The sequence below is a fragment of the Brachyistius frenatus genome, unplaced genomic scaffold (assembly GCF_029030835.1).
Source record: "Brachyistius frenatus isolate BFR_SWC_R1_liver_20210118 unplaced genomic scaffold, ASM2903083v1 Contig_81, whole genome shotgun sequence".
NCBI lineage: Eukaryota > Metazoa > Chordata > Actinopteri > Embiotocidae > Brachyistius > Brachyistius frenatus.
In genome coordinates, this window is record NW_027210680.1 from 1,626,673 (window position 1) to 1,654,626 (window position 27,954).

Below are 27,954 nucleotides of genomic sequence, written 5' to 3' on the forward strand. Positions count from 1 at the left end.
CGGCTCGCAGAGGAACTTGTTCAGAGTGAACCGGGGACGCTGGGAGGCGAAATAAACAATCTCCGGGCTCGAAGTAGCGACGGCCGGACGGTTTAATCCACTCAAAACGCGTTTTCCTGCCACCCGTCCACGAAATACAAGGTAAGGACTTTGTTGTTGTTTTTTTGGTACGTTTCAGCGAGACTGGAGGGCTTCGCGGAGCGGGTTAAACCTCCTTCGCTCTGGCTTCCCCGAGCATGGTTGTTTTTGCAGAAAATGGCGTCATCGCCCTCTTGTTTCTGCCTGGCCGCGGTGGGGAGAGGAATAGTTTCGGAGACTTGTAGCAGCCTCTACGTGTAGCGTTTACTCCCTCCAAGACGAAATCACCTACTGCTGTGTGTCGTATTCAACAGGGGACCGTCAAATTCAAAGATAGTTCGCGGTTTCGCTCGGTAGAAGGACGCGCAAAGATGGAAGGGTCACCGGTCCTGTGCGCCAAGCTGCTTCTTGGAAAAGGTGGCACGGAGCCGCAAAACGCAGCGTTTTACATTCATAATGATACCATCCTCACCGGCTTTAGGCCAATCCAAATGACCGCGGATGGTTTAGTTTTATCACTATAATAGTGATGGACGGAGTTATGGTGGTACTGCACCTTGTCTTTGTGTGTATTTTATTCGGGTTAGCTCGTTTTTACGCCGCACTCCCCTGCCATGCTGCAATCGTTATGAGGGGCCTCTCTTTTACGGCTTGAAAGGTGCATTTTATACTTGGCTTTTCCTTTGATCAACTTAAGCTGCCCCTTTGTTACTCAAAATAGTGGCGTTTTTAGGCTGACAATATAACCGTGTAAAAAGAGATTTTCGGGGATAATGGGGGCGATGCAAATCGTGCCATGAGAACGGCGACTTGCCCTGCGCTCTGGTTCGCTGCTTGCCAGACGAGGACAGCCTGAATGAGATACAAAAAAATACAAAAAATAAAAGTCTTTTGGACGAATCACACAGTTTGCACAAAACTAGGGAAGTCCGGCGCTGCGCAATGATTGTGCTGTTGCTTTGCGCAGAGAACAGTGGCAGCTGCTGTAACCGCCGCCACCATTTCGCCGCGATATTTTTTGTGTGTGTTGGCCAACCTTTTGTAAATAGTTGGGGACTCTTGGATAAAAGAGCACAATAGTATTCATGCGGGCCCTTTATGGCCTGTGAATGTGGTCCTAAGTCCCACTCCGGCTGTCCTGTCTTTCCCCGTCAGCTACGTGCATGCGTCCTAGCACTGGCCACCACACATCCACCATAGCGAGGCCACTGGGTTCCCTGTGTACGCTCTGCTTGGTTCCTCTTGTGGCCAAAAGTCGATGACTGATCGGGTGCTCAGTATTGTAGCGCGGGCTATCAGGATCAAATCGAAACAACCACAGAACATCAGCCACGGGGACTGCACATCGCTCTCTCCGTGCACATTTTTATTAAGTTTCCTGAGTTATGCAACCGCATCCCCGTAGAGCGAACGACTCATCCGCCTTTATTTACTCGTCACCCACCGTCGGATGGGTATTTCTACGTGCAATATCTGGTGAATTGGACCAGTCCCCGCGGCGACGACACTGAATTGGGAAGATATGTCATTTGCAAATCACCCAGTGCCATTTGCGTCACAGCCCGCGGCCTCGCACGCCCATGGGGGGCGATGGAGTTGCAAATGGAGACTGTGTGTGAGTGTGCTGACGCTGCCCCAGCTGAAAGGGAACCAATAGACACGGACCCGAGCGGCAACAATCGCCGTGCGCTTCCACTCTCCAGCAGTGCACCGACTTGGGATTCCGTATCAATACGGAAGATCGCGCAGTTTATTCGGGATGGTTATGTTTCCATCGCACTGCCTCGGATGCGTAAGTGGATGCGTACACACACACGCACACACACGCTGGCTAAACCGGCCACAGGGCTCGACAGGCCAGCCGGAGAGGAGTATTTCCGTCCTGTCCTTCCCTCATGGTGCTCGCTGCATGTGGCTAGAGTGTGGACTCGCTCATGTGTGGATAAATGTCCTTCCACTGGATCGTGAGGATATGACCGTAAAACCTTTACTAACAGCGCAGAGAGTAAGGTTGGATTGTGATCCGGACAGTGTGGAAAGGCGCTCTCGCGTTTTTCGTCGCCGCCACGGCGCGCCACGCGTTTCTGGTTCTGGAGACGAGCTGGGCGTTTTAACCGAGGAACGTTTTATTTGTTGCCGTTGCGCTTGTTGGCAGCGCGTGGTGTCATCCAGCAGACCTCAGAGGGCACAAAAGTCCTGCAGTTCTCAAGTGGAGATTCTCCTCAGCATGGACATCATTTGTCGGAGAATGTTGTGGGAAAGTGATTTTATATTGCATCAATAGGCTGATTAGTAACATGCTGCAACCCCACTTGAAGTTATATGATCTATTGTTGCCTGTTTTCAAACATAAGAGTCAGTTTGGGGCTTTAAGAGAATATGACTGAAATGTTTAAAAACATAAATATACAGCATTTTGATTTGTGCTATTTAAATAGTCACATTGTCTAATATTACATATATTTTATGTGGCTTAACTATATGTTTGCATGTACTTTTTTTTTTTTTTTTTTTTCATTTAGGTGACTTTCTGGACTTTTAAAAACAAGGTTTTAGACTTAGCTTGTATCAGGTATAGTTAAAAGTGGAGTCATCAACAAACCAGTACAGATAATGAAACATTATAAAACATAACCTGAGGCAGAGATGCAGCTCTGATGTTGATTTAAAGTAGCCAGTTTTTTTTTTTTTTCTTTGATAGTTTAAGGTCCCCAAAAAAATGTCTCCGGTTTGAGCAACTTTGAAGCTGCATGTTTTAGGATTTGGTTGTTTAATTTGAAACTTATTGTGCATTTCAGGTTGTTTTAAGAACCTAGTTCTTCTGTACATGTGCTTAACGATAATTAACCAGTTAAGTTTTGTACCATTAACCCGTCTAAAAGCGTTAACACTGTACACTAGTAACTTTGACACAACAGAGGTGGTCAGTCTAACCTTCAGAAGGAATATCAATGGGTAACTAGGACATGAGTGTAGATAACAAAGTGGGTTATTCTTTTTCCTATATTATATCTTGTTTGCATTTATGCCAGTTGAAAGTCTTTCCTGCTCCAGCTGGCCCTCCGTTATTATTTTTTTTCTGACATGGAGTTACAGCAACTTGAGATCAGAGCAGCAGCCAAGTCCGCCTGGTTGAAGTGTCACAGGTATCGTTGTTTTTTTTTACCACAGTGGATGCTGACTGCCACAGTTTAACGATGCCACTGTGTGATTCAGTCAGTTTAATGATGTCGTGCGGTGTTCGGTCACTGAGTCAGCTTGTCGAACTCATCAACCTGCCGGTCACGCAGCCAGTTGGTACGGCAAAGAGAGGTAAAGTATTCATTCAGGAAGTCGACTATGGAACGTCAGTGTCGGTCAGTCAATTAGTAGGTCAGCTAGTTATTGAGAAAGGCTGCAACTCCTCCTGCAAACAGCAGCTAGTGAGGGAGTGCACCAGCCCGACTCCCAACAGACACGGTATCTTAGTGTGTCGGTGGCGAAGGTGAGCGCTGTCAACAAAGGCCCACTTTCTGCCCATTCATAGAAATGTCTGCGACTTCTTACAGAACATTCGCTCAAGTCTGTTGTCATAACAGTTGTCCCTCCTTACCGGGTAGTTTGGGATCTCGGGTGATTTGTGTGCCTGTTAATGGCTTTCATAGGAATTGTTGCCTTCTTGTTTTGTCATTAAGCGTTGACATCACCATCTCCAGTGCTTGTATTTAATGACACATTTACGTGTTGTTTTTAGAGGCTTCCTTTCTGCGAGAGTAAAGCAGTGCCTCCACACCTGGCCTGAAAATGCCCATTATGCACCTCCCGTGGCTATATTTATTTAAATCTCCGTCCGTGTTCCTTTTCCACGCTCGGCTACTGCGTCTCTTTGCTCCGATGTGCTGCGTGCTCGCTCCGAACCAAGACTACGCAGTGTACTGAGCAGAATTCCTCTCGCGTCCGAGAAGCTCCAATCACAATTTTAGTCTAATTCAATTGTTGTGTAGCGGATAAGTGTGTTTATTGGGTGATCAAAGTTGTCGCAGAAAACTTAAGTGCAGCCCTTAAACGGTAAATGTTTCTGTGTCGTAAACTTTGTTGGGCAATGAAATCAGGGCAGGGACTTGAATTTGGTGTTTGGGGGACTTGTCAGTATTTCTATAATTTTGGCTGATACTCCAGACACGTGTGTCTTTTTTGTGTTTACCTCTCGGTTATTTCCCCAATTAGCAAATAAAATACTGCAGGGATTCATTTTTCGCCACGGTGATTAGTTTTTGGGAGTTTCCCCACTGTAGTCGGAGGATATTTCTACAGACTAAAGACTAACCGGTGTGAGGTTCTGTTTATGTTGTCAGGTGGGATGTTTCGGCACATGCAGTCCGATCAGATAATCGTATTTGACAGTCAGTGTTGTGTTTATTTTCGGCTACTGACGGCTTTCCAGAAGTGTTGAACTACACCTGTTATTGATGCTGACTGTAGTTTGACAGATGCAGGTGCTGTTTGACATTATGCATATCACTCACATTCATCTCAGACTTTCAGTCCACTTTAACTTGCATGTTATTGGGTAAAAATGTTTTCAGTTAAATGGGATTGTGACACCTTTAGAAAACAGGAGGGAGATAATTGATTGGATACAAGTTGTCGAAACCGCTCGTCTGGTAGTTTTGTGTCGGAAACCGAGAAGCCGTGGTATCATTTTATTGACAATATTTGTACTGTATTGCAAAGGTCATTTTTCTTAGATGAGCTTAATCAAGTTTTATCTTGTTCTCTATGTGTTTGTATCACTTTTTTTTTTTTTTTTTAATCAAATGCTTTAAAAGTTGAGTTTAACATTGTTGTTTTTAAGAACCTCTTTTAGATCTTAGAACATCTCATCGGAGTTTATTTTCTAGATTGCCGACATTAGCAGAAAGTAAAGCTGGCAAAAGGTCACAGCCGCAACATAGAAACCATTCACTGAACGTGGCTATTCTCCATCTGTGGGGAACTCCGTCAGTCGACCCACATCATTGTTTCCATCCTCTCCTGTGGTCAGGTGGTGGCACTGGTTCGTCTGCCAGCGGCCAGCATCTTGTCTTGAGCGTGGAGGTGGAGGCCCTCTGTCAGGAGGAAGTCCGGTCTGACAGCCATAGAAAATACCTGAGAGGAGGCGGTGACTGCTGCTCCACCAGCAGACAAACAGTTAACCGCTGTGGCATCGACACGCTCGCACTTGGAGGTTAAAACGTGACATCGGTTCATGTTTGTTTGTTTTTTTTTTTATTTGCGAGACCGTAAAGAAGCGGAGACCCCACTGTAGCTCAGACGACAAAGTTGTTCCCCTCTGACATGGATTTCTCTCATCTGTTGCCTCTGACTGGGCAAATGAGGATTTGTCTTCTAAAATAGGAGATGCTCCCAAATGGGAAACACGCTGAGAAATTGATTTCTGGCTGACATAAACAGAATCACTATGGATTACCACCGAGGAGGAAACTTTAACATATTTGCCTGCCGTCTGGCGTGTCTGAGCAATGTTGATCAATGCAGTCAGGAAGCTTGTTTTGCAGGAAATTGCTCTCATGTAAAAGTAAATACATCAGAACCAGGCTAATTTTTACAGCTGGAAATGATAGATTTGGTGAAAAAGCTGCACCGGCGTGAGTCAAAAGTGAGTCATTAAGTTGGTTTACCAGGTAGTGGCTGATTTGTTCAGGGTTATATTTGTGAGGAGGAGACCGTCATGACTTATTTTCTGCATATTAGCCATATGTTGATAAGTTGTTAGGATTGCCGCTCTTCAAGCGTTTATTTCCAAGTGCCTCGGGCACGTCGGTCACATCTCGCCCTTTCTTTACGAACAGAGCTCATCTTTTTGTGCAGTATTGTTCCAGTGTTACCGCCATCGTCAGCAGACTGTTTATCAAGTACTTTTCTGAAGAGAACGGAGGGAAATGCCATTTTCAAACCAGTTTGTTACATTGATCGTTTGAAATTGGTCTTTTAGCACTTGTAGAGCGAGGAATGATTTTCTTTCTCGGAAGGCATTTCCACAGCGGCGTGGCCAATGTCATTCTTTCTCCCGGGGTTACGTGTCGTTCCTTGAAATCAAAAGTGAGGGGATCAATAATTGCTGCTGTCAAAATATTTAACACGTAAACATTGGACGGCTTAAGTTTGGACAGAAATATGATCGATGTTTACCTGACCTCAAAAGATGCTGTCGTGTTCAGGCGTTTGGTTCACGCGTCGAACAGCTTGAGATCAGCAGCTTGACGAGCAGCCCGAGCCGTAAGTGGAGCGCAGACCGGGAGGGTTTGGACCAAAGGATGCAAACCGCCCTCGATTCGTCACACCGAAGCCCAGGACACCTTCGCTCTCATTACCTGAGTCATCACAGGAGTCACTACTTCATAACCACGTCTGTCTGTTGCCATGGAAACGGGGGAGAGCCCCTTGCATTCGTGTGCGCGCGAGTGTATCGTAGGTGCGTGAGTGGCTAAATGTTTGTTTTACACCTTTTTGTAGGACATCTTTCCTCTTTTAGAAGTGATTGAGGACGTGTGTGTGTGTGTGTGTGTGTGTGTGTGTGTGTGTGTGTGTGTGTGTGTGTGTGTGCGCGCGCGCTCAGATGGTCGTCCACACAGGAGGGTCGGCTCCAGCAGGCGACTGCTTGTCAGGATTTTGTGAAACACTTCTGAACAAACTAATTTGGCGCTGTTTGTCCTGGGTTGGGATTTGCAGCCTTCTTGATGCCGCGGTACGTTCAAGTCTCAGGATAAATGTACGTGTTGATTAGCATGTCGGACTGATGCTGTAGATGAAAATGAAAGCAGTAAGCTCTGTTTTCCCCTGATGGTCCCTGGTGGACAGAGGGGTTTTTTTAATTTTTTTTTTTTAATTTACATTGTTCAGAGAGCTCTTTTGGCCAAAATCACTGATCCATATCCAAGTTTTCTGGAACAACTTATTCCTCTTCAGGATGGATTGAATTTCAGACATGTATTATTACATGAAACACCAGCGTTTCCCTCAAATGTTTGCCAGCTACGGTGCTGTTTTTGTGTGTGTGTGTGTGTGTGTGTGTGCGTGTGCGTGTGCAGAGCCCACAATGCCAGGACTCATATTTGTGTATTTGTTTTTTGACTAAAAACTCTCCATGTTTACACAAGTTTGGACGTTTATCATTCAATATAGGAAAACAGTGCAGTTTGTTAGTTTCTTGCAGGACAGAAAAGTTCAACAAATACGCTCGGAGATAAAGTCAGTGTTGTCCCCTGAAGTCATCCTAATTCAGAACAGGATTAGAATTGATTTATATTTTGACTAAAGTGAATATTGTCTACAGAGCAACAACAGTAATGTTTACAACAGCAAATTCCCTATTTAAACTCAAAAAATGTCTTCAATATACATATCTGGCATCAAAACACTTTGGGGGAAGTTTAGAAAGAATGAAAAACATAGAAACCAACCAACTGCCGAGTTTACAAGCATTTTAAGAGGTGTGACAAACCGAGAGAAACGGTGAAGAATCCATCAGAAAGCTTTTGCTTTAGCTTGTTCGTAACCATTTGACACATACGGGCGCTTTTCTGCAGCTTTTCTCCTCCTTTACGCTTTTTCGCGCAGCTGGTCTTACAGAGTACCTTTTGGCTTCCAACTCACGAGAGTTCTGCGGCACTTTCCGTTATGAGTGTCGTTGTCGTCGACTTGTGTAAAAAGTCGTCGCTCGAGGGGCACGAGCAAAGAGAGTCCACAGGAACTAGGAGCTTGAAATGTATCGGCGCCTTTAAGTGCTATCACTAAAATGAACTTTATTGTATTAAATAAAGGAATAGAACTTTTAAATGAGGTTGTTTCCTGACGTCAGTCGTCGGTACGGCAGACAGACTTTCCGGTCAAAGTCCTAATTTCCCATTATAGTTAATGGCTGGTGTTAATCTCCCTCCCTGATATAAATAGAACCTGGGTAGGTGTATAGTGTATTAATATGCCTGCTCTTAATTTTGCTAGAACATAAATTATTTTAGTCTAATAGTTCAGTTTGAAATGAATTATGCCTTTATTACAATTACGTTCTAGCCAGGCAAACCTTTCCTCGGAAATGGTTCAGTAATAATATTATACTTGACCTGCATGTCACCTCTCTCTGTCCTCGCTCTTCACACAGACGCGTATGTTTAGATACAACTGTGCTTATGATATACACTATTGAAATGATGTAATGTGACACCAGCTGACAGTAAGTGTCATTTCCTTTGGACTGATCCTCCGTCCCACTTCTGACACACCGACATTTCCTTTGTCTCCTCATCTTCTGTCGAGGCCCCACTTCAGCTGTGCTCGTCAACTCCATCACTGCAAGTAGCCTCTGCTGTCGAGTTATTGCGAAGTGCTTGACTGCTTCATCATCATTGCTAAAACTAGGTATTCGGAAATGTCTCCAGCCTGAAGCTGAAAGAATAACGGGCTCGTCAGAGGTCTTTCAGAGGCCTGGAAATCAGGAAATTGGACATCAGTAGCAAACTATGCTACTTGCAGTCCTAATGTGGCACTTCTTCCTTCTGCTCCTTTTCAATCAGGGATTGTGTGGTTGGTTTTTTTTTTCCAATTTAGATTGAACTTTATATTTTATGTCAGATTTTTTTTGTTGAAATCACGAGGTGATTGGAAAAAAAAACAAACATTGTCCCTCATGTGACTTTGCCGTGAATTACAGGTGCAAAAGCTGTTTTTGCTTTTGATTCCACTCTTCCCTAATTAGAGTGAACCATAACGGTGATAACATAATTTACACAGCTGCTGCCATGCAAAGTATTTAATTTAATTTCCTGTTCCATACTTCACAAGAGCTGACTGACCTTTGTCTCTTGATGTGTACGGTGGCCTCTTAGTTGACATGTTTCACGCAGATAATTGAATTATTTAACTACCTGCTACTTCCAATTACCAAGCAGGACATGATTAACATACCTGAGTGAAAAAGCGGGAGCCAAACATCCTTTGTATGAAGACGTGCAGCGCGTTGCTTTGTGTCAACCCCCCTTGGCCCCTCATCTGTGTTGCTCTGTGCTCCATGTCTCCACTTTTGGGGACATCAGCAGACTAAAACTTTTCAAGTCGAATAAACATTTTCCGAGCGTGCTTTGTCTCCCTCTGCTGGAGTTTCAATGGAACCGCAAGTGGGGAGATGCCTGTGTATATGACATTGACTGGATCATGGAGGCACTTGAGGTCCCTGTCACCGCTGGAGTAACTTTATTGGAGGCAAAGGCCCAAAATCTGCAGTTCAGTTTTTTAAACTAAGATCTTAAAAGAGACAACAGTGCAATTTCTGTCAGATTGGACTGTAATTCCCCCCCCCCATCCCGCCACACACACACGTAGGATGTTGCACCCATACGGTATTAAGCAACTGTCACTTTCAGCACACTTGAATGTAAAAATAAAAATGTAAATGTTCTAAATTGGGTAGAAAATAATGTTGGACGTTGTGTAGTTTTCTGTTGAGGCAAAACAGATTGCAGATTAGGAAGCAGCCTACAGCAGCTGCTGCAGATAAATCATTGTCTATGGAACCATTGCACATAAGCACTTCTGCATGTGCATTTAAATCCCAAGTAGGTAGGGTCCAGTCGGATCAAACTGTTTTAGCTTTAATGACCACTAGAGGGCAGCAACATATGTTATTTTATCACCTCCGCTGTCATACAAAGTTATGACAGACATCAGGCGTGAACCACTTTCCACAATCTCATCAACAGCAGTCTCATATCATTACTACCGTATTAAACTTCTTAGCACCCTCTTCTGTAATAGATTTAAATGGGACTTAAACCGTGTTATGGAAAAGTCACAGCAAAGCCTCTTTTTGTTACAGCAGGTCAAGTCATTCAGATAACACCTCCTGCTCTGCATCCTCACATCATCCACAACAGCTCAAACTCAGAAAAAGCTCCATCAGATAAATCGTTCAAAATCCTTGGCTGCTCACGTCTATCAATAGAATTCCTACGCCGAAGGCAAAACTGTAAAAAAAAGAGCCCTTCGAATATTTTGTTATCACACCCAGCCAGCTCACCACCTGATCCAGCGGTTACCCGCTGGGAGGAGCCGTACATCACCAAACTCATACAAATTCTTAAACATGAATTACATATAGCTCCCCACTGTAAATCTACTTTTTCTAAATCTACTTTTTGTCGTACTGCGCGTACTGTGTACTGCGTGTGTGCAGATGGAAACGGTGTCTATGCAGGTGCTCTGGGAAAAGTATGTATATCCGCTGGCATAAACTATGTTCGGTAGGCAAAGTACTTTATATTTAAATGCACCTCATGAAGCGTAATAGTGAAGATATCTTGGTTTTGATTGCCCTGACAGCAATATAAAGAGCGGCTGAAATAGTATTGCGGGAAATAATTACTGTGACCTTTTAAAATATTTTGGTGTATAAGCACTTAACAGCCAGTAAACACACAGCGCTGTTATATTTGCTGCGTTTTCTAATGCGTGCTTTCACAAGAAATTAGGCATAGAAATGGGTTGTGGGTGTACAGTTTGGCAACACGAAGATTGTTGTTGTTGATTCTAATATAGTTTGCCAACTGTTCGTTGTTTAGTAAATAGAATTTTTCAATAGCTCTGCTATTAAAATGTAAAAAAGGTGCCTACAGTAAGTATGTTTATTGCACTGTGATACATGCATACGATTATAATTGTATTGTCATCAACTCTCTTTTTGAAGGTTTACAGAAGATGAGTTTGCAAAGTTAATTTTGGTAACATTTCCTGTAAAGGTCAGTGTGTGTGTGTGTGTGTGTGTGTGTGTGTGTGTGTGTGTGTGTGTGTGTGTGTGTGTGTGTGTGTGTGTGTGTGTGTGTGTGCGTGCACACACAAATCAAGTCCTTACTGTCATTGCTTTTATGATGATGTGTATCACTGATGCCACAAGTATGCTGTGGACACACTCAGTTTTAGAGCAGCTACATGTAATGCGCACAGACAGTCGTTAGTGAAAGCATTGATGGTAAATCCATACGTAAACATGAAAACAGTGCATTGATGAGACATCATGTGGTCATGTCATTTTTTTTTTTTTTTTGTAATTCTGATTTCAGGTACAAAACATAAACAAGCTATTTTATACTTTAAGAAGTGCATCCAGCTGAAGTGATGTTGGTTCAGTGCTGTGCTTCACTCACGCCGAGTGCTGTTGCAGGTTTCGGGTGTATGCTGGTAGTGGACGTGCGGGGAAGCAGGCCGCTCTTGGCATCATGGTGAAGGTCCAGAAGTCAGCTGGGAGGAAGAGCTCTCACTCTCTACGCAGACAGGTACTGAAATATCACACTTTACACACAACATGCCCCGTCCTCTATGTTTGTTTCTTTTAACACCTGCTCTGACAACTGCAACACGTTCTGTTGTTCTTGGGGACATCGCAGGATGCAGTCTTACATGTGGGACATTTATAGTTTGTGCACAAACACCAGGTGACAAAATGATAGTCACTGATTGTGATGAATTCACATACAGGAAAGCACCTAAGAGACGTTCTTAAACTAGTAAGCTCATTTTGCAGGTTGGGCCGTAAGTATTTGGACAGTTACATATTTTGAAATAAACAAATGGGTACGGCGTTAAAGTACCGAGTCTCACCTTTTAATTAGAGTGAGTTCACGTCAATATCAAGTGAACCTGTCTGGGAGATACAGGTCTTCAACTCAAAGTGGAAACGTTCACGGGCTTAAAAGTAATTTGAAGTCAAACTAAATTGTATTTAATATTTTGTGGAAAACCCTTTACAGTCAATAACTTTGCGAAGCCTTTAGCTCATAGACATCATCAGACACTTTCTGTCTATGCTTGTTGTGGTTTTCAGCCCTTAGTCTGGTTTTCAGCCAGTGAATGCAGCTCAGTCCGAAGGACATCCGCTGACTGATTCGTACACTCGAGGGTTTATTTCACCTTTTCACCCTGAAAAGCTTTTTTTGCACTGGTTTAAGTTTAGGGTCTTTGTCCTGCTAAACGACGACATGTCCAATGTGTTTCGATTCATTTTCCTGAATCTGAACACACAGAACGCTCCTGTAGACCTCTACATGTATCATGTTGTTTCTGTCAGCAGTGTAATTATCGATAAATGCTTGTGCACCAAGTCCATTGACAGCCACTCGTACTCAAGTCATAACAGAACCACCGTGTTTGCCAGATTTGAGTCATAAGGTGTTCATTTTGTTTCTTCTCGTCACACTTTTCTGTTTCCATCGTTTTGATAGAGGTTGACTTTCGTTTCTTCAGTCCATTTTGTTCCAGAAACCTGCTGCGTTCCTTTTGTACGTTTTTACAAACTGCAGCCTGACGTCTCTGTTTTTTGAGGCCGTGGTTTCCGTCTCGCGATGAAGCCTTGTTGGCATCTTCTTCACTTGCGGGGTCACTTATTTCTCATATTGACGGACAACTACAACTCAATCTAAATGGCTAATGTGAGTTCTACTGTGCACAAGCTCGTGTTGAAAGGACTCACAGCTGCACAAAGCATTCGACTTTTGAACCTCTGGAATTTAAGAACGACGTGTTAAGAGGGCTGCAGTATCTCACACACACTTCTTTCAATATTGACGTGAACCCAGTCAAATTAAAGCTGATCTGAGTGCATTTTACTATAGGATCCATTATTTCATTTTGTTTTAGATTCAATGAGCCGAAGCGCGGAGCCTGAAAGACAACACGCATATAACTGTCGAAAATACTTCAAATCCTAATTATAGTCTGTCATATGTTATTTTGTCTAAAACTCATAATGAAAGAAGCAAAATAGATCATCATCATACAACATGTATTATATGGTGTATGATGTTCGCTATAGATGTGAATATGGAAAATGAATCATGTTAAATAATCATCATACTCTTCAGTCCAAGTGTCACTTGTTCCAGTTTTTCTGTGTGCGGAGTGGAAACTGGTGGCTGGTCCTCCAATCAGGCCTCTTTCTGATGATTTCTGCTCTCTTCCTCATGAAAAAATGACTTATGAATAGTTAACTGATTGACTGAGAAATTCAAATGCTATCTGAATAGTGGCACTCGCTGGTGTTTCTTTTTTACTTTTGAACTGGACAATCATTATGTTTCTGTTTTCTCTTTTTGCTTTAATAACAGAGACGTTTTAGGAGGTTATGTTTTTGTGGCGGTTTGTTTGTTTGTTAGCAGGATTTCAGAAAAACAAACGGGTTTTCATTCAATTTGTTCTACTGTATGCCAAACATCTTAAAATACAGTAGGTGGCAGTAAAGTTAAGTAAACGTAGACTATTTCAGAAATACTATGACTGCATGTCAGGCTCTACATTCACAGCGACCACTAACCCTCCAGGAAACATATCCACATGCTCACTTAACACTTACCATTATGGAGCACTCAGTGGTTTCATAGGAGACAACTGGAAGACAGCAACGTCATTTTAACATCACCACAGTTGTAATAAAAACAAGAATAACAAAAAGCACTTTCTTCAAACTGAGGTGTGATTCTGGAAAGGTAAATACAAACATATCATGCAGCTGAATATATTCTCAGTCACATTGAAATGTGAATTGTGTGCAGTAAACTCCTCGGTGGAGGTCTGCGCTCAAACGAGAAGGACGCTCGCCTTCTAGTTTGTGATGAAATAGGTTCGATTTAATTTCGTCTTTTTATTGTGTCCTCAAACTTTTCGAAAGGCCACAACTTTCTGGTTGAGACAAAACGGTTTGTGCTCAGTGGCTGCGGTGTGTTATATGTGTGTGTGCTGCACAGATGGCTTAACTGAGCATGTCTAAAATGCTACGAAGCTATTTTGCAGCTATTTGATTATGCTGTGTGTGTGTGTGTGTGTGTGTGTGTGTGTGTGTGTGTGTGTGTGTGTGTGTGTGTGTGTGTGTGTGTGTGTGTGTGTGTGTGTGTGTGTTGACACGGTGTTCAAGTGGCCCACTTGTCCTGTGGTGATGTGCTGTAATGTGCCTAATGTGGAGTCATTTATCCCTCTTCAAGGGCAGCGAGGACACGAGGAGTCAGCGCGACAGACACAGACAGGGAGGGAAAATTAGGATAAATTGGTGGGTGGGAGACAAGAAAAGATTGGGGACCTAGAGAGAAAGGGAGCCTACACACACACACACACACACACACACACACACACACACACACACACACACACACACACACACACACACACACACACACACACACACACTCAACACACAGACAGATTTGTGCACAAAGTGAGGAGTTCGTGTGGAGTCACTTATCTGCTCAAGGGTGGCTGTGTGCGACAAGGTTAATGTCTCCCCACAAAATTTTCGGACGCTCAGGAGACATGATGGGCGCGCGCGCACACACACACACACACACACACACACACACACACACACACACACACACACACACACACACACACACACACACACACACACACACACACACACAGACAGCCCGTCATTCTGCCCAACAATCAGCATTTAACATGGGACAGCTACTCGTTTAATTTGTAATGGACCCTCTTCTGTTGAATTTAGGCTATTAATAACTTTTTTACGAACAAGTTTCAGATTATGCGCAAGTCCGTTTAAAAAAAAATGTATTTATTACTTTTTATTACTTTTTAATCATCAGTAGATGCCGTTTTCCTTCTCGCAAAGAACAAATTGTTGTGTTCTGATCCTTTTAAACTTCACAATTCAGTGTTGTGTTTATGTCAGTTGAACTCGATTGTTAGTTTCTTTATTTCTAAAAGTCACTATGTGTAGAATTTGGACATTTCTGGCTTTGGCACCTTCCAGTTATAGTAACAGGAATGTATCACTGAGGCAGACAGCACTTCCCGCTGCTACCTCCCGCAGATTAAACCCAGGGACACTGAGATTATTACAACGCAAAAAAAAACCATCACATTGCACACATAGTGGCTTTAATTTCATTTTATAGTTCATTCATCTGGTCTCTGTTGTCTCGCAGAGCGGTGGTCAGCCAGAGATGGAGGAAGCTCGTCAGCCTCCACCGAAGGCAGAACCCAGAGGAGGAGATCTGTCCTCGGATCAGACCCACCTCCAGACCCCCGCCTCAGCCGAGGCGCCGTCGGACAACGGGGACCAGAAGGAAACTCCAATGGACGTCCAGGAAAAGGGCGACTCGGCCGCCCAGCCCCAGGCCAGGACCCTGTGGAAGCCCATTCCCCCTCTGCTGCCTGACACCCAGATGAGCGGCACCAGTGAGACCAGGGACCAGAGCTGCCAGACCGAAGAGCAGCCTCAGCAGACGGGCGCCTGCAACCACGGTCATAACACAGGTGGGTGAGGTTTTCCTCCCTCTGCACCTCTTGCTGCTTTTATTCCTCCACCTGCAGGATACATCTGTCAGTCAGCCTCGCGTGTCGCTTCACTGCCTGAGCGCCGGATTAAGGATGGCTGTGTTCTCGAAATTAAAATAGAATGGTTTGTTGTCAGAGAGAAAATAGCAGCTGAAAAGAGGAGCTGCCTCTGGCCTTAAGCACCACAGTGGGCACCAGGGGTTTGCTGAAGGTGTCAAAGGTTTATGAAAGTTTTATTTAAATTTGATTTATTAAATTAGTTATTGCATAACTCCTGTATTTTTTTTTTTTTTTTTTTTTTTGGAGGGATTTGGAAGTCATGCCTGCTGGTCTGCAGGGTATCAAATGAGAAGAGCTGCCTACTAACAGAGAAGGAAATTCAGACAAATGTTCTAGTTTAAGAAAAAGACTAAAACCTCTGCAGACTGTTTTAACTAAAGTAATCCTAGTTATGGCAGGAGTTGATGAGGAGACGTTTTGAATTATTATCACATAACATAATGTTTGATTTTTTTTCTTTTTTCTTCAACTATGACATGTTCTGAACCCACGTTGGACCCCATTGAACGCTCCGTCACAGTTTGTTCCCCGTCAGGCGTCCCGTACTGCCAGTACGGTGTGATTACTTTTTGCTGGTGTGTTTCATGACCTCAAAGCCAAACTAAGCTCCTGAGCTAGGATTGTAAAATGTACTACAAGGCTGTCACAGCTTCAGTTATGATGATGTCATGTTTGCGGCTGTTTGCTTTCGCTCCTTCCTTTTAGCTCGGCTGCTCGCGTTCCTTTCTTTTACCGCAGCGTATTCTTTATCTGCCATGCTCGCCTTAAAATAGTAAGTGTAGCTGTCTCGTATATAAACTCTGCTACTGTGAGTTGATTTCTAACTTCGCTGGAAAGGAAAACTGTTGCGCCGCTCAGTAAAAGGAAGCTCTGGTTGACCTTTGACTCTCTTGCAGAGGGGGGGGTGTGCAGGTTTGCGGGTCAGAAGGGGTCGCTGACCCGCCCTGCTGGGATTATAGCTGCTAGCCTAGGAGGTGTGTGTGTGTGTGTGTGTGTGTGTGTGTGTGTGTGTGTGTGTGTGTGTGTGTGTGTGTGTGTGTGTGTGTGTGTGTGTGTGTGTGTGTGGGTGGGTGGGTGTGAGGAGGAGGGAAACTCATTCTGTCACACATTAATACATAATCTCCATCTCTCTTCCTGTCAAAGCCTCTCACACAGTTGTCATTCACGTTCCTATCCCTCTTTCTGTCTGTGTCTCTGTGGGTGTGTCCGTCCGTCCGTCTCTCACTTACTTTCACACGGCAGACGTGCGTTTCAAACGGGTCGACTGAATGTGAGTCTGACCCACGTTGGGCGCAGCCACCCGGAGACAGCTGTCTCCTTCTTCTCACTCTGACTCCAGTGTCTAGATCTGTGCACATCTCTGATAAAAACAGCATGAATTAAATTAAATCATTTGATAAAAGTCCAGTTTCCCCTCCCCTCTCTGTGTCCGTCCACCTGCGCACTATTTGTCTTTAATGGAGTTCCACACAGAGCTTTCTGACGGCTGTAGTCGTCTTTGAAGGTTTTTAATTCTTTTTTTCTTTCAGTTCTACCTGCAAAGCTCCACCGCCACCCTGTGAAGGGAGCAACGGATCACAACCAGGCACCCGTTTGATTAAAAGACGTTCAACCATCTGTATCACTGGGTTTAGTTCCGCTCCTGATAGCGAAGTTAAGCCGCATCGGTAACTAGCCTGATAGATATGAGGGTCACAAAGGAGAGTCTCCTGACGTAGGTTGACTCTCACACGCAGACCTTCGGCACAAGTTTAACTCCGGTCAGTCTGAAAGGGTGATTTCCTCTACGACTCTCGCCGCATCGATCTGCTCACTCTGTAGGTTTGTGTGACTTTAAACATGACATGTCTCAACTTCTAGCTTTGCCATCTGAGCAGGAGCTACGTGATCTTGGATCATAATAAACTACAACGAAATCTGGGATCCTATCTGGTTGAAAAAGAAAACCGACTAATATCCTTGTCGTGAATTAACAAAGTGCAGCATCATCTTCTGACTGACATCTTGACTAAACATAAATTGTAGCTTGTGGGCCACAATTGATGTGCTCGCTTCAAAACTAAACAAAGACTGAACGTTTATCTCAGCTGGAAACATTAACAATGTATTTGAAGTCATTGATGTTACAAAACACTCTTTGTTGCAGCAAAAATCATATTCACCAGATCACCTTATTTTACATCAATCTAATGTGAGAAGAATTTGGAGGTGATTACAGTGTCTGTGTTGGCGTAATTGCTCGGCCCCTGTGATTCTTTACCCCTCTCTCTGCCCGCCTCCATGAAAAGCCAAGATTGTGTTATTGTAAAAATAAAGTTGTTGAAATATAAAAATATGCTGTCAATCTACCTGTTTTCATTGAACGGGTAGAATGAGAGCACTCTACCTCTGCACGATATAGCTCAGTAGCCCATTGTGAGTCAGCTTGTATCAATAATGCAGTGAGCAGAGCCCCACTCCTGCTATTTTATATTTCATTTTTGATCGAAAGGAAAAATAAAGCTGTTTGGCAGTAAAACCAGGAAGTGCTTGTTGGTTAATATTTTTTTTTTTTTTTGCCATGTTCATCTTTTCCAGGTAGAAATGTGTTTTGGTGTTGTGATGTTTCAGGAAAGAGGAATGAGTCTGTTCTCTGCAGTATTTCAGTCAGGAAGCTTCGGTATTTTGGCAGAAGACTAATACCAACCTGTATTTTATACATTTTTATGCATTACCTGGTGCTGTTGTTGATTTGAACTGGTTGCAGTGAGAGTCATAGCACGATATGTCCAAGATCAACGCAGCTTACAAGCAACCAAAACAAGAACGGTAAACGCTGAATGCTTTCTGTCATTAATGGGACGATAAAGTGAAGCTGGCGATAAAGCAGCTCAGTAAACCATCGAAGCCCGTCCGTTGTCAGGATTGCTGTTTCCTCGCTGACCCTGCACCTTCTGGGGACCTGTGCGAAAGTCCCCGTACAAAAGCAAAGGCAAAAAACGTTTCCCAATGCAAATTTCTCACTGGTCACGTTCCTGTTTTTGGCACATAAAGTTGGAGTATAAAATCCCGCGCCGACTCCGTCCAGCGTCGGTCTAAGCACAGAAATTAGTCACCAGACGCGCCTCTGTCCCCCGCTGCATGTTCTCCATCTGTCCTCTGAACAAGCACCTCCGAGACATTTAATTTGAATTTTAAGGTCTGCCTCCTGTATTTCCTCCTGCGTAATACTGATCTTGGAAAGAAGAGCTCGATGACGGGCTTTCTGCCTCTGTGTGTTTGAAGGTAATGAGGTCAGAGTGAATCACCATCCTGTACAGACCTCATTCTCTGACTCTTGATTGTGTGCGTGCCCTTCAGGCACACGGTAATATACTTTGGTTTCCAGCAGCCCTCCTGAATTTCCCGGTGATGCTGTATTTCTCAAAGACTCATCCTCTGATGTCATTACATGCTCACTTTGATAAACAGCAATCTCCCTGTGTTTGTGCCTCTCCAGGTGTCTGTGTGGAGCCTGGTGATCCTCCTCTGCTCCAGCAGCCTCTGCAGACCTCCAAGTCTGGGATTCAGCAGATAATTGAATGCTTCCGTTCAGGTTTGTGTGTTTTCCCGTCGTCCTTCGTTCCTTTCTCATTTACGGTTTCCCGTCGCGGCTTCCTTCCTTCCTTCCTTCCTTCCTTCCTTTCTTTTGTATGCGTTTTGACTGTTTCCATTGTGCTGTGTCACAACACATTGTGATCAAATCCCTTTGATGCAGCAGTGGATCTCCGTATGAGGAGAGTGACACAGGTCGTCGATGTTAAATGCCCTTCAGAAGATTCTACATATTGCGTATTTTGTCCAATTCGCCCGATAACATTCGACGCACCGTCACCTTTAAGACAAAGAAAAACAGCAAGTCAGTCCATTCAAGAAGCTGGAAATAGAAGACGTTTTTGGCATTTTTGCTTTGAAAATTATTAAAATCATTCATCAATAATTAGAATAGTTGCAGGTGATTTTTTTGTTGTTGTTGTTTTGGTTTTTTTGCTCTGTTTGAGCCCGATATGTTTAAGTTCAGCCTGCGGGCCTGTTAGTTGGCACGGCCTCCATGCAGGACCATGATAAAGACGGGTCAGTGTGTTTATCCCCTGCTGTTGTAGTGTACAATCATACCACTACACACCACAGCTGCATGTTAAATGAGCCTGTGGCAAAAGGGCAACAGATAAAATAAAGTGACATCTCAGAGGACACCGTGTGTGTGCTTTGTGTTAGTGTGTGTGTGTGTGTGTGTGTTTATGCGTGGTACTAACATCTGTGTGAGTCACCTGAACAGTGTTTACTCGGTGCTCTTTGCATAAAGGAAGTGTGTCTGTGTGCATGTAAATGCTGCTGCAAGCTGCGAGCAAATGTGAGTCATGTTTAACAACGCACTGCATGCTTCCATGTGGACAGGCTGGAATTAAGTGGGACCCTTGAGTCAGCATGCTGACAGCAATGATGCAGGAAGTAACGGTGATGACAGCAGTCGTACACATGTAGCAAGTAACACAAAGACAGTCATCACTTGTTGGAGGTTATTTTTAGGATTCGACGAGTCATCTATCAAATTTACCCAACAGTCTTTTCGTACGTCCTGGAAGTCATGAATTCTTCCTCTCTGTTTGGCTCTGGGCTTCTTAGCATTATTGATAATATAGCTGACAAACCTTTTTCCTATTTGAGCTGTTTTTTTCAAGATGTATTGAAACAAATGTTTTGTCTTTTTTTTTTTTTACAGCCAACGTAAAATTGAACTTACCAGCAAAAGGCAGCTTTGCAGTCTGAAAATATGAATTATTTGGGCTTTTGTGTATTTTTTTTTTTTTTTTATGGTGTATCGACAGCTTTCATGTCTCAGGGAGTAATAGAGGGAGCATCGCAGCAACATGACACTGATTGAGACCAAACAAGCCCATAGAAAGGCTTCTTAATGACACCATCCAGTGGTGATCCAATAATCTACTGTGTATGTCTGTAACAGGATCTCTGACAACAGCGACGGTAATCACGTCTCCCGTTCATCGTCTTGCAGGCACCAGCCAGCTGAAACACATGCTGCTGAGGGAAGTGGACACCATCTTCGAGTGTAAACTGTGTCGCAGCCTGTTCAGAGGTCTGCCCAACCTCATCACACACAAGGAGTACTACTGCCTGTCGAGGCTGCCTGAATCTGACGGTCAGTGACGCAACGCGTGGAAATGTCAAAAATCGGAAACCCGTCGTGACCCAAGGCTCCCTCGTTAAAAAACAAAACAACCTGAAGCTTTAAAGCGTTGTTTGAAAACAACCTCCTAAAACGGATTGTTTTCTGGCAAACTTGGGAAGAATTGGCAGCGTTCACTAAAACCTATATTTCTAAACTTCTGTCGGAAACAAAATAGACAGGAAGTTGCTTCATTTGGCCAACCAGCGAGGTGACTTCACACTCAGATGGAAACGTGTAGAGATCAAACTGACAAGACGGTGATTCCCCGAGCGTGGTGGGGATCAAACTTGACTTCAGCTCGGATTGCATAAACACTTTTAGTTTTTACGCACGCGCACGCACAGAATCCCTGCTGTCTTTAACACCTCCTGAGACTTCTTAATGTTTTACTTTCACATTCTGTCACTCCAGGGTTTCTCTCACTCTCTTCAACGCCACCTGTCTCCTACCCGGTATTCTCCCATTACCTCCCGGCACGCGCTGGCGTGCACGCCGTAACGTCTTCCGCCCGTCAATCATTGCCGTTACTCAAAGAGCGACTTCTCCGCCGCTCTCCTCTCACACCGCGAAGGAAGGAGACTTTGATCTCGCGCAGTTTTGTGCTTCGTCTCCTCCTCGTCAGCCACGGTGTGTCCACGTCTCATTCCTTCACCGCCTCAGAAGTGCAAAGAGACTCCAAAGTCAGGATGAAGCCGAGGAGACTCTTCCAGTGATTCGTCTGCGCGCCTCGTAAAGAGAAATCAACCTCGACACAAAACGGTCAATTATATTTTGCTCTGTTTTCTCCGCTGCGAGGATAGTGACTTTTTTTTTTTTTCTTTCTTTCTCAATTGTATTGATAAATGACTTTATTGGTGTCTAATTTTCACCACGCTACATTAATCGTGCGGTTACTTTTTTCTCTCAATTATTCACCATCCAGCAGTTATAGAGTGCACCGATAAACTCTCGTTTTCAAAGTTCCTAAAATTAAACGCCTCTTCTTCAATCGCCTTTTTATCTCCTCTTGTAAAGATTTTTATGACACCTTGTGCTAAGAGATGAATATCTGCATTGAGGTTCTTGAGAGGCAAAATAATTTAATTTGCTATAAAAGAAAGTTCTGCGTTAATTTAAAAAAAAAAAAAAAAAAAAAGTGTTAAATCTAAATTACTCAAACAGAAAATGTTTTTTTTTTTTCCATTTAGCCCTCAACACTCATCAGTCACACGAACCTCACTGCATTCTAACCGTATCAAACGTTTTTCTGTGTTACCGTCTCGCTCGGTAACACGAGAGAAAACTGAAGGGAAGTGCCGACCGGCCTCCGGGAGACCCGTCTTGTCCGTTTAGATTCTGACGCTTTAATCTGAGGCCCGTGCTCAATTTGCAACAACAGGTCGCCAGGTTGGTGCCCAGCGCGTTGGGCAAAGAGATTTCAATACGACACGTTTGCTGTCGAGGTTTAAGTCTCGTTCTTCTATGGACACACTAGGCCGAACTGCAACGTTGTCAAGATGACGACGTCGCAGCTAAACGAACGCTTGTTTTTACGAGACGTTTTCCATATATTCCGCCAGTTCAAAATCTCCCCACCTTGTGTTCATTATCTATTATGTTATTATGTCTGTTCCAGCTTTCTTGCTATTGGTTAACTAATGCAGTTCACCAGACCAGAGTCTACATGTCACAACACCTTTAGTCCAGCTTAAAAAGGTGACTCTGGGATAGAATGACTTCACGCGTCGCGTTCATGTGTTTTTAATAATCCGTATTAAACTGACGAACGGGTGGTGAGATGAGACACCCGCCGCGGGAAGCTGGTAAAATAGCAATCAGATTCGTTCACGTGTCAAACACAGGTTTGTTATGTTGTGCAAATAAGCTTCACCAAAGGCTGCTTGATAACTCGTGTGTCTGTGGCCCTCGAAGATCAGTCCTTTTTAAACGGGTTGAAATCTCAGCAGCCATTAAAGTACCAGGAATCAGTAGCGAAAGACTAACTTTAATAACATTGATTGCACCCGACTGCTAAAAATGAACTTTTTGATGCGATTATTGTCACTCGTAACTGTATTGTTTATTTGAATACATCTCTGACGTGGTGTTCTTCGTTCGTCTTTCTTCAGGCGACGACAGGCAGAGTGTCGCCGTGAAGGATTTACTGGACGCGATATACCCCCGAGTCGAGCGGCCGGACTACGTGGTCCGACTGGAGCCCATTCAGACCACCAACAAGGCCGTGTTCCAGTACCTCACCACCGAGGAGGAGCTGGCTCGGTACCCGTCGCGCACACCGAGGTCGGTACTCTGCCGAGGGAGCAAGATGCGCTCTTAACTTCTCAAATGTGCCTTGTTCACGCGGCAGCGCCGCTTTCGCTCGAATACGCCTCGCTCCGACTTTCAAGCCTCTCCGTCTCAACATTTCTACCAGTGCCAGGGAGAGTCCGGTGGCCTGGGAAGGAGAAGGAGGAGCCGTGGAGGGCGCGGACAACAACCAGGCCAACCAGCCAGGTGGGCCGGAGAGCCACAGCAGCCCGGGACACAACCAGGGGCAGAGGAGGTGGGAGGCCGAGGAGGAAGCCAAGGAGGAGCAGCAGCAGCAGCAGCCGCCGGAGGAGGAGGAGTCCACTAGTGGGGTAGGGTGACTGGATGCGTCACGGAGCACGAGAAAGAGACGTAAAACGGGAGTGCAACGAAAGTCGGCGGGTTTATGTCTTTTACGCGATTGTATCGTCGCCGACTTGTGTAACTGATAAAAAAAATTTTTTTAAAAAACAACGATGGCGTCGCGTTGGTGACGGTGAGCGAATGTCGTTCCCATCCAGGTGGAGGATGTGACGATCTCCTGCTGTCTCTGCGGTCAAGACTTCAACTCGCGCCGCAGTATCAGACGTCACTGCCGCAAAATGCACCAGACGAAACTGGAGGAGCTCAGAAAGTTCACAGAGACGCGCACAGTTCCTACGAGCCTGCTCTCTATGGTGAAAGGTAAGAGCTCATACAAATGACACCGGTTTATACAAACGCTCCGTATCAAATGGTCTCGATTACTGTCATTGTGTCATGCGATGAGAAGAACGTGTCTTCCCGTGTGAGCGCCGGTTTACAACCGCCACAAGGCCAAAACAACATTTAGGAACGTTAAAGTTGACTCCGGTCTCAGGCTTGACGCTCACGACTTTTCAAGAAACTGGAATAGAACAAAAGAAATTCAGCCGTCATTAATCTTCATAATTTATACCTGTGCTTTTTTTTTCTTTTTTTAACTACGTAAAAAGGTCATTAAAACTCATTCAAATGTTTTAGAGCTGGTTTCATTACCGTCACTGATACCTTGTCTTCCACACTGAATGATCTTTTTTTTTTCTTCCAATGCCCATTTTATGAAATTCATTTTAACAAAAAAGAAAATTACATCACACATTATGGTACAAAGATTTCATGCATTTTAGGGAGGGAGAGCGTAACTCGGGTGGTTTTCTGTAGCTGCAGTTTACAAAACTAAAACGCCTTCAGTTTTTATTCAGTGTCGCAGTTCTCAGTTCAGGTTTTTGCGCGTTGGGTGTCGTTCAGGCCAGCGGAGAACACACGAGGAGATTTTAGCGCGTAAATGTATGTATTTGATGCCCATTCAGTCCGGTAGACTCCACCTACGTAAAGTCAGCTCTCGTCCCATTAAAAACCCGTGATCGTCGGCTGTTTTTTGTTGTTGTTGTTGTTGTTGTTGGCGCGTCAAAGCAAATCATCATTTGAAATAATGATTATTCTCGATGTTTTTGGAGGTCGGCCGAGGACTCTCAGCACGCCGACGGGGAAGTCCTGCCCGGTGTGCCTCAAGTCCTTCGCTACCAAAGCCAACGTGCGCCGCCACTTCGACGAGGTGCACCGCGGCCTGCGGAGGGACGCCATCACGCCCAGCATCGCCTCGCGGCCCGGCCAGCCCTTCTCCCTGGAGGTCACGCCTCCCAGGAAGAGCAGCAGCGCCTCGCCGACGCGCGGCCACAACCCCAAGCCCCCCCCCGTGGACTCTAAAACGACCCCTTCAAACCAAAACCAGGCCAAACCTCAGACCCCGCCGCCCGCCTCCCCGCCGCCCGCCGCGGCCGCCGCGGCCGCCTCGGCCTCATGCCGCTGCACTCTCTGCAAGAGGAACTACAGCTCTCAGGTTGGTTTGTTCGCCTGCTGGCAGCTTCAAAGGTTACTTCTCCTTTCATGTCTTTGTGCTCTCAGGTTACGAAAGTCTTGTTTTCTCTGACGGAGGGAAGTGCATCGACGTGTTTATGCTTTTTATTTGTGCGTTTCAGCTCATGTTGAAGAGACACATGCGCATCGTCCACAAGGTGTACAGCGTGAAAAGCAACAGACCCGCTCCCACGGCGACCGCTGCCACGGCAACAGCCGCTCCTGTCGGCAGCGGCTCCAACGCGGGCTCGGGCAACAATGTCAGAGTGAAGGAGGAAGCGGTGGAGCCCTCGGATGAAGACGAGGAGGAGGAGGAGGAGGAGGAAGTCGACAGCAGCCCGGCTCCGTCTCCTGGCGACAGCAGCAGGGCGGCCAAAGCGGCGCCGGCGGCACAGAGCGCCGCGAAGGTAAAGGAGGAGGCCCCGTCGAGCCCGAAGATGGCGCCATCCTTATCTTCCTCCTCCTCCTCCTCCTCCTCGTCCTCCTCCCGCGGGGCCAGCGCGTGCGGCGGCGGCGGCGGCCCGGCCGCCAAAGTTACCAAGCTGTCGGTGGGCTTCGACTTCAAGCAGCTCTTCTGCAAACTGTGCAAACGACAGTTCAGCTCCCGTCAGAACCTGACGAAGCACATCGAGCTGCACACGGACGGCAACGACATCTTCATCAAGTTCTACCGCTGCCCTCTGTGTCGCTACGAGTCGCGTCGCAAGCGGGACGTCCTGCGCCACGTGACCGTCGTGCACAAGAAGTCGTCGGCGTACCTCGCCAAGATCATGCCCAAGCTGGAGAGCCGGGCGGTGAAGCGGCAGGCGGAGGCCGTCCTCAGCAGCACCAACAAGAGGACGAGCAGCAGCGTCAAAGAGGAGGTGAACGGACGGCACGCCTCCTCGTCCTCCTCCTCTCCTTCGCCCCCCGTCACCCGCAAGCAAGAGGGCTCCGCACCGGCCCCGACGACCGCCTCTTTAGCCGCCGCCGCCGCCTCGTCCTCCTCCTCGTCCTCCTCCTCGTCCTCCTCCGCCGCCGCCGCGCCCCCCGCCCCCGTCACCCGGAAGCAGCAGGAGCTCTCGTCGCCGGTCGCCACGCCGTCGCCTCCCGTCACCCGTAAGCAGGAGAGGCAGCAGACGCAGCATCAGCGCCCCGTCAGCCCCCCGCTGACCCGCCGCAGCGAGAAGCACTCGCACCAGCGCAACTCCTCCTCCTCCGTCTCCTCCTCCGTCTCCTCCCCCGCCGCCCCCTCGTCCGGCAGCCAGACCCCGCACACCCGGCGGCACGAGGCCCAATCGGAGAGCAGCACGGGGACGTCCTCCACGGAGGTCAAGGTGACCAAGAATTTCTCCCTCCACGCCTGCGACCAGTGTGGACGAGCCTTTGCTAAGAAGGTACGGACTCGTATTTTCTCCTCTGAAACATAACAAACAAATAAGTCCGAGAGCAGAAGACCAGAGAGCGGGAGGACCGCACGGTTTCCAGCCTGAGGGGTGATACGGTGAAGTTCACACAACTCCAGTGATCTCCCTGGTTTCCGGAGGGCTTAGTTGCCGTGGCAGCGCTCCTACGTGGTGGGCGGCAATTTTGACATTTTCATATAATTTTGGACCTTTTATTATTACAATATTTATTCCAAGCAAAACAAAAAAACAAAACAACAAAAAAAAACACGCCTCGGTGCTGCGTTGCAACGGCAGGAAAACCCTGAATTCTTCTCACGTGCTCTGATGAAGACTCGCGACAAAGAGAATAGCGTGTTGAATTTTTATGAGCTGACATTTACTCACATTAATCAGACTGAGCGATAAAACCCTAAAAATGTCAGTTATGGAGGTTTTTTTTTGTTGTTGTTTTTTTTTTTTAATCACTTCTGTCGCTGTAACTCGTGTTTCTTCCTCTCACTGTTGTCTTCAAGTACTTTGAAACTATAATCCCACAATCTATTATTACTTCATACTAACATTTCAAACCGATCCGAGAAATGTATTATTGTGATTTATTTTTGTTATTTTTTTTTTTTTAACACGTGAAGCTTCACATCCAAAGTACTTAAAGTGAACAAAGTAGAGGATTTCCTGCTTCCTCTTTTTTTTTAATTTTTTTTTTTACTTTATGTAGATTGTCGGCGTTTTGGATTTAAACTGTCGGTGTGACGACGAGGGTCATTTTCTTTCTTGTTTTCTGGCGTCTCGGACGCGCAATAAATCGACGAGCAATCGCCGCGTTGATCGTCCGCGACGCGCGGCCGAACGTCGACGGCGATCAAAATGCGCGCCGCGTCGTCGTCGTCGTCACTGACCTTTTCCCGGTTGTTCTTTCTCAGCTGTACCTGGAGTCCCACAAGCGAAGCCATCGTAACGCGGCGACGTCGGCGGCCAGCCGCAGGAAAGGAGTCAGCACCCGCTCCAAATCCCTGGTCTGGTGAGACACGCGGTGTAAGAACTCCGAGGCTTCACCCCCGCGGCGCTCTGCCTCTCCGGCTTCATCGGCTCTTCCTCTTCCTCTTCCTCTTCCTCACAGCTCTCTGCTTGCCGCTGAGTGTCCAGAAAGCACAAAGACAAGCTGCTGTGTAGTGTGAACTCGAATGTGTGTGTGTGTGTGTGTGTGTGTGTGTGTGTGTGTGTGTGTGTGTGTGTGTGTTGTGTGTGTGTGTGTGTGTGTGTGTGTGTGTGTGTGTGTGTGTGCGTGCGTGCGTGCGCGAGTGATATGAGTTTCCTCCATGGCAACAGAGACGTGTGTGTTCATGTGGAGGAGAGACGAGAGACCGCGATCCCTCTCCGGCTTTTAATTGAGCGCTCGGCACGTTCGCCGTCTGCTTCCTGCTTCCTGCTTCCTGCTTCCTGCTTCCTCCCTCCCAACTTCTCTCTGCTCTTCAGGAACTCTTGTTTCACTGCGTCTCGCTCCCTCCTTCACGTTTCTTATCCTCTATATCTCTCTTGATCCTTTGTCTCACTTCTTTTAATCCTCCTTTTGTCCCCCCCCCCCCCCGTCTCTTCTTCTTCTCCCCCCCCCCCCCCCCCCCACCACAGATGACCGGCGATAAAAGGACAAGCGAGCCACTAACAATGACGGAAAGCAATTCAAAACATTCAACTGGAATAATAACAGAGGAATGGAGCGAGCGCAACTGGGGGAGGAGGAGG

The 27,954-nt window shown here is 45.8% G+C and overlaps 1 protein-coding gene and 1 long non-coding RNA gene across 4 annotated transcripts in view; one reads left to right on the forward strand and one right to left on the reverse strand.

Moving 5' to 3' along the window:
• LOC138627121 (uncharacterized) overlaps positions 1-27,954 on the reverse strand; it is a 137,456-nt gene that overhangs the window by 51,112 nt on the left and 58,390 nt on the right. Inside the window, exon 1 of one of the 2 annotated variants that reach the window (XR_011311362.1) lies at positions 15,666-15,700. The exons of the other annotated variant lie outside the window; for it this stretch is intronic. This is a non-coding gene — a long non-coding RNA (uncharacterized lncRNA). Of the gene's footprint in view, positions 1-15,665; positions 15,701-27,954 lie in introns of those variants that run through there. 2 annotated transcript variants of the gene reach the window in all.
• znf800b (zinc finger protein 800b) lies at positions 10-27,951 on the forward strand. 2 transcript variants are annotated; one of them, XM_069709227.1, is made up of 12 exons: positions 10-141; positions 11,270-11,381; positions 15,042-15,372; positions 18,932-19,027; positions 20,489-20,632; positions 22,771-22,942; positions 23,076-23,280; positions 23,470-23,632; positions 24,427-24,809; positions 24,949-26,202; positions 27,135-27,246; positions 27,841-27,951. In XM_069709227.1, exons 2-11 carry the CDS (start codon positions 11,325-11,327, stop codon positions 27,234-27,236), a joined length of 2,907 nt encoding a protein of 968 aa, XP_069565328.1. In that variant the 5' UTR covers positions 10-141; positions 11,270-11,324; the 3' UTR covers positions 27,237-27,246; positions 27,841-27,951. The 2 variants fall into 2 exon arrangements, with proteins under 2 accessions (XP_069565328.1, XP_069565329.1); XM_069709228.1 differs by having other exon boundaries at positions 27,135-27,232.